Raw genomic sequence first — 10,811 nt, 5'->3', positions numbered from 1 at the left:
AATTTAAAGTTTATTGTGTAGATCTATGAAAATTTGAAAATCTTGAAAGTTGACAGTCCAGCTACAAGATAAACTTTTTTTTAAAACATGAAATTCATGTCCATGTTGATGTCAAGATGATCAAGACATTCGAGGATAAAAAAACAACCTCATCTATTGAAATTTTTGAGGTGGCTCTAATTTGATTGGTTTGAGCCTCGACTCTGTATAAACTTTTTCCATACTAAATAGAGATATTATCATATTTAGTTACAAGACATGGAGTGCTCAGACCTCACCCATCTCAGCGAATGATTGGTCATAACGCTTGTCATTAAGCATGCTAAAGATTTAATTAGGTTTACTTTAGTTCAAATTAAGCGCCATATTATGGGCTTATTAGGCAGTGTCAACGAGTGTATAATGGTTTCCCTGCCACGTAAGAACATCTTAAGTGGTCCGCACAAATGAAATACGAAATATTGCATAAGAACCGGAAATAATTTGTGGTATTACTACATGGTCAAATGTTTTTTCCAATTTTAAGGATAGGTTTTTTTTGTATTTTTTAGTTCTAATTTTGCCCCATTCAATCTTGCAATATTGAATTGTTTTTTTTTTGTTATTATTTTTGTGAATTCTAGGGCAATTTGACGCCTCATATATCAACCCACTCCATTTCTGAGGTAGCTCAATATTAGAAACATCGGACCATCATATGCTTATTTTTAATTTTATTTTTGAAGTAAGAACCAGTCGAAAGCTAGAAAGATTGTAATGTATTTAAAAATAAAAAATAGAACGATATGCTATCTCCAAAATCAAACCGCCCCTTGCGTCGCTACTCCATCTCAAACTTCAGCGCGAGAGAGAATGATACGATGGGTTGACCCCAACTATCAGCATCATGTCCATGCCCATGCCCATGTCCATGCCCTGTGCGGTCTGAAATTGATATGAAGTGTTGGCTCCCCCCCCCCCCAAAGAAATAGTTTGAGAAGGAAGAGCAGGGGGTTCTCTCACCCAGGTTGGAGTTCGGGTGATCACTTCGTCAACAAGCGGCAATCTGATGTTTGATGTTGGAGATATCGATTTTTTTTAATTTATTCTTTTAGATTTAAACATATTTTAAAAGTTCCAACTCATTCATACTTAAAAAAAGAAATTTTTTTTTGAAATGGGCCATTTTGAAGTTTCTACTGTCAGGCCGCCACAGAAATAAACTAGTCTAATATCTGCTGGGGCATTGGACTGCCCTAGAAATAACAAAAATAGAAATAACACAAATAAAAGGAAAGTGTGATTTTTGCAATATTGAATCAATGGAAAAATTGATATAAAAAACAACCAAAAAAAAAAAGGGACATGGGACAAAATTGGAAAAAGCTTTTTACCTTACGGTAATTTGGCAAATTATTTTTTATCCGTCTGTAAGTCTTCCAAGCAAATATCTTCGTGGGAAATATTTCATGGCTGGCGACACAACATTATGTAGCGTGGCTACCAGTTGGTACCCATTTGACTAATCAAGATAGCACCCTCGAGCTACGTGATGAAGTTTCCGACTTCATTTTCACCAAATGGGCGGGGAGCCTAAATCACCACTGGCTTATCTTTTGTTTTTAGAGAAATATATATGTATATCCTATTTTGGTATATCATTACCCAACAGATCCAAAGTTTTAAAAGATTTTTGATGCAGAAAAATAATAAATAAAAAAATAAAATAAAAATGATTGAGAGATTATATTCTCTATCTAGGTTTGCAAGGGAATCCACCTTAAGATCTTTTCACAAGATCAAAATACTATCTTTTTTTTTTTTTTCAAACACTGTCTCTACAAATAATGGACCTCTTCACTTTAAATATAGGGAAAATTGCATATAACCCCTAACTTTCTAGACAGCCTCCCCTCAGCCAATCTTTTTATCGTAACTTTTACCCCAAAATGAACATTTTTAGCAAATACCCCCAAGTAAAAGAGGCATCATTTTCTTGACAAAAATGCCATTGTCCGTACATGATGGTGTCACATCCCGTAGGGTGCTCAATGACTAGAAAGAATGTCGGACCGAGTCGACAATATGCAGGACCGAGTGCACATTGTTACACAATAATTGCCTGACCAAATGGGGACATTGTCGGACCGCATTTTGGGCCTATTGCTGGACCGCATGAGCATATTGCCAGACCGCATGAGCCTATTGCCAGGCCCCTCTTTGGTTGTGCCGGACCACGAGCCTATTGCCGGATTGCTCTTTGACAGTGCCATACCGCTTTGGGATATTGTTGGACCGCTCGTTTATATTGCCGGACCACCTTTTTGTGTGTGTTATGGAAAAAGTTAAGTCGTCAGTGTTAGAAGAGAGATATAGCCTTTTGGTCCTACAAACTATGACTTTTTGACTTGGGGGTATTTGATAGAGAATTTTGTTTTGGGGTAAAAGTTGCGATAAACAAAATGGTTAAGGAGAGGATGTAAAGAAAACAGAGTCAAGGGATTTATTTTAATTTTATTTTGTTTTTTGTTTTTTGTTTTGTAATTTTCCCTTAAATATAAACTAAAAACACAATAATAAAAATTAAATAAAAATAAAACTTAAATTCCATCTCCCCTTATCTCTTAAAAACAAGTCTAAGATATCTTAACCAACTCAACCATATTAATCCCTATATATATATATATATATATATATATATATATATATATATATATATCCATTCTTTAAAAAAAAAAAAAAATTTAACTTCAAATGGTGCAGTTTGAATACAGACGCATCCGTAGGTGTAGAGGTAAGGTGCACCTTCAAATTTTATCATGGTATATAATTTTGATATAAAATGTTCTTAGGATTATCTCAAAATATATTTTATATCTAATTATAATATTTTAAAATTTAAAAAATGGTTAAAATCAAGTAGATCTAAAACATATGAAATGTAGAAAATGGACGGTGTAGATAATATGTTGTAAAATGCACTATTTCTGAGACTTAAAATCGTTTTATTTTTCATATTCATACATCTCGATGTCGAGATGATCAATCAAAGGGTTTTTCATCATTAGGACTACCCTTTTCGATGGATTTTTGAGGGGGCATCCGTAGTTCTACATTATAAGGTAACATCCTTATATAAACTTTTTCCAACTTCAAATTCTACCCCTTAAATCTCTACAAATAAAAAAGCAAGAATAACTTTAAAGAAAACTAGAAATTCAAATGAAATATTTTTTATGTCTTGGAAAATATAAAAATAAAAAGTTAAAAATTAATATTTATTTGGATCATTCTTCTGGGGTTGAGACATGCTCGACCTTGAGCTTACGTCCTTCTAAGGCTAATTGAATATTTGGTGATGTAGGCCTACTATTTTTCTCAGTACTTTGTCTTTAATAAACCAAATACTTTGTACGCAACTTGAAGTAGAACATTGGGATATTGAGCTTAATCTTGATTTCTTTTTTAAGCTTCTCATGTAACTTTGGAAGATCGATCTTGCTATCAATATTTGGTGGATTTTCATTAGATCGTGGTTCCTGTACCGCAATTTCGTTGTTATAAATAGGATTGACATCTGAATAGATTGTAGAGGTAGTTTTTCTATCTAAAGTAAAAGGTGGCGCCATATTTATATGATTTTGAGCACTATCTTCTCGAGGAATAATATTATCTAACAATTACAACCGTTGATTTATTTCATGAACTCTGCTTTAAACATTTTCCATGACTTTGGTTAAATTTTCTAAAACTTGTCTCATGCGAATATTCATAGCAGGATTGACTTTCGGTGGCATTACAATAACATGATATTCTTTGATTTGATACCAACAAATTCATTGAAAAATACAATAAATAAAAAATAAAATAAAAATAGTTGAGAAATTATACCTTCTTTCTACTAGGGAGGCCATCACAAGATCAAAACAATATCTTTTTTCCGATCACTTTCGTTACAAAGAAGGGACCTGTTCCCTTTTAATACAAATTAAGACGAGTAATAATAAAAATAAAAAAATAAAAAACTAAACTTTATCTCTCCCTTTTATCTTAAAAACATGTCTAACATATCATGTCCAATTCAACCATGATTTTTTTTAAGAAAAACTTAACTTTCAATTCTACCCTTAAATCTTTATAACTAAAAAAAGATAAAAATAACCCTAAATAAAATTAAAATTCTAAATAAAATATTTTTTAATTCCTAAAAAATAGAAAAATAAAAATTTAGTTATTTTTTTATTTGCATAAGTTTCTATGGCCCAAATATCCTACAATACATATCTTTTAAACCCCTAACCCATATTATAAAGAGAGAGGGGTTTAGAAAGAAATAGATAGAAGTGTCTTTTTTAACTTTGTTTGAGCCAAAAAAAAGACGTGGTCAAATTAGGTAAACTCAGTCCTGCTGGGTGTCAAACAAACATTTCCTTGAGTTTTGAGCAGAGGCTGAGCACATGGTCGGTCTAACTTAATTTCATCTCTATTCTTTAATCGTGCCCTTCAATCTCTAATTTCTATCTCAAAGAACTTATCGTGTGGTTGCGATTAGATGATGAGATTTTGTAATTCAGTGGAGAAAATACGTCCTTACCCGTTTTTTTGAAGTGGATTAGTTGGGTGTTAGTGGTGGGAATAAAAATCATGGGGACCAGGATGTAGGATGTGGGGTGCTACCACCACGATCCTAACCCCTTTCCCTGCAAGATGGAATTAGACTATCAATTCGGCTATCCTGTATCATATTTCTTTCCAATACAGCTTAAGATATGGAACTATACAACTTTTTTTTATTGTTGAATTCGGAACCAGCTGAAATAACGAGAAGGTACTGGTTTTTATTTTTTATTTTTTTGGTCAACTTTGATAGTAGGGCAGTGTCTTTTAATGTAGGGCACTTGAGACCGGTTGGAGGTCCCTATCACTAATTGTGGTATTAGACCACAATAAAGACCGAATATGAGATCTCAGACCACCACAGCGACGGTCCGAGGTTGGGGACCTCGAGCCACCACCACATGGAGCTCAGTCCTGTGAGCAGTCCGACGTCCTTATCCTGGACATACACTAATGTAGTATCATACCACGTTTCTTAACTGGACCGGTATTCTGGAAATTAAAGAGAGAGCGATAGAGAAGAAAAAAACTAAGAAAAAAGAGAAATATAATAGGATCTCATTCTTTGACTTCAAATCAATGCCATCTTAATGCACCTCAGCACATTACATTATACCCATATCTATAATCAACAAATAAACTCTCAAGTGTATAATTATCTATATATTTACATATTGCAAACTTAAATATGTTTAGGGTAAAAGTAATAGCTATTCACAAGTGTTCTTCCCTGAAAACACTAAACCTTGTCGAGCGACAAACTCAATGAATACTTGAAAGAATCAATGGCGATGCACTATCACCCTCTATGTGAAGCCAGGTGAGCCGAAATCTCTCTGAAAACCAGCATCCTCGCCCTGTTAATGGTGAGCAAGCAGAGGCACAAGTGCTCCATCAACTCCTCAGCTTGCTGCCTGAAACCCCACTCACTTTTCCTCAGCTGCTTCACCACCTCAATCAAAGCCCACCTCTCCTCCCTCCTATCCAAACAGAACGCAATCAACCCCTTCTCATGCTCAATTTCATCTATCAGTCTCGCCACGAGGCGCTCTACAGTGTCGAAATCTGCGTTCAAAATATACGCACCCTTAGTCGCCGTGTCCAATTGTCCAGACAGGCCCATATCCTTTGCCCTGCTCTTTTTTTTTGGAAGTAGAGGCACACCACTCAGTAATAGAGGCCCGGCCACGACACCAACAAAGCAATGCACCGCGAGTGCGAGTGCAAGGGCTGCCAGTGCGCCCGAGGCCAACATTGCGCACCACCCTGCTACCTGCTTGCCAGCTGCCAGGAGCCTGGCACGGCGGGCTAGTTTTCTGCGTGCTCTACGTAAAATGTTGTGTACGGTTGCTTGGTGGTGGTGTATGGCGGAGAGGCGGTCACGAATGGTGTCAAAGGGGTTGGGCAGATGTATGAAAAGCTCAAGTGCATCTAGCACAGGAATGGATTGTTCGGCCGGGAGATGTAGGGCATGGAGTAGGAGGCGGCAGTCCAAGCGAGCTTGGGCAAGGCTTTGGAGAAGCACAACACATGTGTCAGAGGCCTCGGCGCTAGTTGTGAAGTACGACGCAACTAATTCGCAAAGGCGCGGTTTTTTGGCAAAGCATTTGTGGTTTAGCATGGTGGTTATGGTATCTTGGCTTGGTTCTAGGAGGAGATGGGTGTAAGATGGTGGTGGCTGAGGTGTTGGTAGTGGAGGATAGGGGGGAGGTTGTTTCATTGGTGGTGGAGACGAGGCCTGGATTTGTTGGTGGTGGAGGTGGAGGTGGAGGTCGGCTTTGTTGAAGAAGTCGGTGTAGGAGTGAGTGCGAAGAGCTTTGGAGAACTCCTCATTTACATTGAGGGTAGGGCGTGTGGTTGTGTTTCTCTTCTCTGCAAGTGAGAATCAGGTTAGGGCAATGAGAAAGGAAAAAAACACAAATATTTAAATGAAAAATAATATATGGTCCTGGCCGACCACCTAATTTGGTGGTCTTGCCCTAAAACTTATTTAAGGAAATATATACTTTGTATATTGTACATGTATGTTGTATACTTTCAAACCGTTTGCAATTATTACAAGGAGGTCACAATCACTCTTAGCCATTAGATGCCAAATTGAATGGCTTGGAGTATATTATAACGTTCAATTTTTTTTTCCTTCAATTTTGAGTCTAATCAATGGTACATTTACAACCATGAATTTAAGTTCTAATGGATAAAAGTGATTATGATATCCTTGTACTAAAAGTGAATGGTTTCTTTCCATATTTTACTAAAAGTGAATGGTTTCTTTACATATTTTTCCATACTGAACTCCATTTCATCTCTACTTAGGTGAGTTTGAGATGGAAATTTTTCCAATCGTCCGTTGTCATTGATGTAATGCTGAAAAGGTGTAGCTTACTGTTTTGATACTACAACTAATTGGACTTTGTAAACACTTATTATTTACCCTAAACGAGATTTTTCAAGCTTATGTTTTGCATTTAGTAGGATTTAAAGGTCTTACATGGGTGGTAAATGTGGGTTAAATTTTATTGGAAAACTTATTGGCAAATACCCGAAGGGAACATTCACCGTCCAACTCCAAACAGGATACAAAGTGGAATTTTAACAACCGACATCCATCCAAGAATGGTAAATTTAGATTATATGCATCATTATTCAGTAAAGGGTGTTGAACAATAAAATTAAAAAAAATTAATCATAATGATTAGAAATATTCTTTAGAAGATTTTGTCAGTTTTCAATGCTATTTGGGCACTTTCATATTTTTCCTTTTTTTAAATAAAATATATGTGGTATATTGAAGTTATAAATACTGTATCTTTTATAGCTTTTCATTAGTCTTCTAAGGATTCTATTAATCCATTTAAATTTTTTTTTTTAAAGAGATTTTAAGAGAATTGTTACCCTTTTTTGTACTTTTTTTTTTGAGGTGTACCTAGAGATGTGTACTCATGCATAAACCCTCATGCTTCTAAAAAGAGACAGTTTCATGAAATCTTAACAAGGATCAATTGAATTCCAGTGTTAACTTAAACAAAGTCATTGATCCTTGAGGCAGTCGATGGATAGCTGTGGTACACAAAGCTCTTATCTTATTATTATTATTATTTCGCATAAAAGATGAGATCCCTTCATGTCATTTGGTGCCCCACTAGACAGGTACTTGATTATCATGCAATAGCAAAACATATAATTTTGTCACCTTGACAACTACTTTCTCTGCTAGTTTTCATATTCCTGGAAACTTAAGATCAGCAAGATCTCAAATTATAATATTTTAGGGATTCATCTTTACAATTTGAAAAACAAGGGGATGTTTGTTACTGCCTTGTTAATACGTAAAGGAAAACCTTTATATAAGGTTGCAACACTAATCCATACCATTCATTTTAATACCATTCATTTTAATTATGCGGTGTAGATATATAACTATATTAGACGTGTTATATATATTATTGTCTTAAAACGTGTAATTATTTCAAAAGATGCACCAAATCTATGCTACCCAATTAAAATGGTTGGTGTGGATTACAATAACCTTAAATCTACCATTAAGGTTGTAACCTTACACAAACAACACCCATACATAAATAAATACGATATAAATATTAAGAAGAGGAAAATTCAAAAAATAAATGTATATTTTTTAAAAAATCTAAAGTAATGTTTGAAAAAGACGGACTTGGGTCTCGATTCTGGACACGTTAAGGTTCCAATAAGCTCAATAAGTTGTCAAATTCGAGTAACTCAAGCGAATCAGACTCGCCTAGATCTAAGGGAGCAAGAAGAAATAGTACGACAGCATAATATATACCTTGATTAAACAAGGAGCTTGGTTTGGATGCCCTGAGCTTCCCCCACATCTTCATCTCGCTAAACCTGTGTCTGCAAATTGCAACAAGATTTATGGACCCAAAAACACACACACTCTACTTGTCGTTGAGGCAACTCCCTATAAGTCTCTCTCAATTAGAACACAGCGATATGTGTCCCTATGGTCACTCCAAAATATAGCATATAATGGGGCCGAGAGAGATTAGATGCTCTTAAAGATAGGTATAGATCACACCTCCTAATCGACACGTCCTCACTTTTAAAAAATCTCACCGAGAATTGGGCATCACGCCACCAATTTTTCAACAGGTTCTCCTTAGCCACAAATGTTTTGCTAAAAAGAACAGAGAGAAAATTAGAGAGAAAGAGAGGGCTAGAGAGAGAGAGAAAGTTAGAGAGAGGGGGCAAGAAAGAGAAAGTTAGAGTGAGGGGAGAGAGAGAGTGCAAGAGATAAGTTAGAGAGAGGAGGCTTGAGAGAGAAAATTAGAGAGAGAAAGAGATGGAGAACTCCAACTAGTTTGCAAGCTTCACACAAGGGATACTTCAAACATTCCGGTTCTCCAGCAAACCTGTTTCCCATTGATTCTTATATATGCCTTCCCCAAAAGGGAAAAAGTGGGGAGAGAATGAGGAGAGAGAAAATGGTAGAGAGAGAAAATTGTTATGAAAAGGTGGTGGGATTCTTCTGGTAGTGCAGTTAAGGGGAGAGTGAAGCTTCTCAATAAGAGATGAGAAAAGAAGAAACGTTTAACAAACCCGGGTTTCCTGGCTCTAACTGACCCATGTCACAATTTATTGGTCGCCACTGGGACTCTTTGGGCCCCTCATTTGAGGGGGAAAAGAGGCTGTTATCTGACGTGGCATCTGATGACGACCCCAGAGATGAGTGAATTGCTGTGCAAGAAACCATGAGAAGAGAGAAACTCATGGGCACTTCTGCACACCCAATCTAAAATAAAATATAATTATGTACGGACACAAATATTAAATTATAAATTATTTTAATATTATATAAAAGGTCGGACAATCTGATAAAAAAAAAAAAAAAAAAAAAATTTCTTCTAAAAGTGCCTCTCAAGCTGAGGATACTATCCTTGGTCAACATTTTAATATTTTTTTTTTTTTTGAAATTTTTAGATAGTAGAGTTGTGCTTTAATATTTAAGGTAGTGACTAGATTGAACCAACCTTCTGTTGTGATTTTCAAAGTGGTTTGAGATTGACATCTTTGGGCCGCAAAGACTTACTCTGTTAAGAATTCGAGTTGCCCATTCTCGCACCGCATTCTTTGGTACAATTCGAGGTTGGCATCTTTGGGCAGTACTTGTTCATTTATTTGCTAAAAAATAAAGGGGTATGAGGATGCTAACCTTAGACTGCTTTCTGAATTAGGCACTACCCCTCACATTAGCGTACTGCCCTGTTAATGAAAAAAACCTAAAAGAACAAAAAAATCTGAAAAGCCGTCAGACGTTGGCATCCTTGCAATTTTGAAAAAAATAAAAATACATGTTGACCAATCTTTTTAATAATTTTTATCCAAAATTTGCACTTTCTTATTTTTTGTGCCCATATTTAAATTAGTCAAAAAAAAATCTAAGAGAGAATACTCATCAATATTGCCATATAGAGAGAGAAACAAAGAATGACAAGCTCATGGGGCACTTAAGTACTCCATGTCTAGAGAGAGGGGGGACATTAAAAGTAGTGTTTGGCAGCAAGCCCGAATACCCTACGTTTTTTTATTCGTTCAATCATTTTAGCAAAGATTGAAAAGTATTTTGGCTGAATATTTAGTTTTATATTTTTCTTTGTTTTTAGATTATTTTTAAGATTCATAAATTAATTTTTCAAAATATATGTTTTTATTTCATTTAGATGTGTTTTGTTTAATTTTGCTTTAAATATATATATATATTTTTTTTTTTTCTAAATTTTTTGAACATTTTTTAACTTGAACATTACCTGGCCCAACTAGGACCAAGTTACTCGGACTTGGGCAGAGTACTCAGCCCGAGTCGAACCATGGAAATGTAGATAGAGAATGATCACCCAACTTTGTCTTGCAAAAATCTAGAGAGAGGAAGTGAACCCCAAATTTCGACTTGCTATTCTGAATATTTCATCCGTGAGGAGCTCAACTAATGATCAGATAAGTCTTACCCAAGATTTTTTGTTGCTTTTTTTTTGACCCACACAATGCCCATTCATCACTCTCTCTCCCTAAAACCGGATCCCTGATCCTGCCCTCGCACACTTTTTTGCTATATCGATGCAACGCTCACGCGTACACGCATGTAAATAACAGGAAAACCTCTCACTACCCCAGCCTCTCTCCCTCTAAAACGTCTCACTTGCTTTGTCTCTCTCTAAAACATCTCACTAGCCCGG

At 35.8% G+C, this 10,811-nt stretch overlaps 1 protein-coding gene across 1 annotated transcript; it reads right to left on the bottom strand.

Moving 5' to 3' along the window:
- Positions 1-5,138: 5,138 nt before the first annotated feature.
- LOC18441225 (UPF0496 protein At1g20180) lies at positions 5,139-9,239 on the bottom strand. The gene is made up of 2 exons (XM_020671729.2): positions 8,402-9,239; positions 5,139-6,468 (listed from the first exon to the last, which is right to left on the bottom strand). The coding sequence occupies exons 1-2, from the start codon at positions 8,454-8,456 to the stop codon at positions 5,396-5,398; spliced, it is 1,128 nt and encodes a 375-aa protein (XP_020527388.1). The 5' UTR covers positions 8,457-9,239; the 3' UTR covers positions 5,139-5,395.
- Between the last annotated feature and the right edge of the window lie 1,572 nt (positions 9,240-10,811).

This window comes from Amborella trichopoda, chromosome 11 (genome assembly GCF_054954075.1).
Source record: "Amborella trichopoda isolate Santa Cruz 75 chromosome 11, AtrichopodaSantaCruz75HAP2 v2.0, whole genome shotgun sequence".
NCBI lineage: Eukaryota > Viridiplantae > Streptophyta > Magnoliopsida > Amborellales > Amborellaceae > Amborella > Amborella trichopoda.
This window is presented reverse-complemented; position numbering and strand designations above follow the sequence as displayed.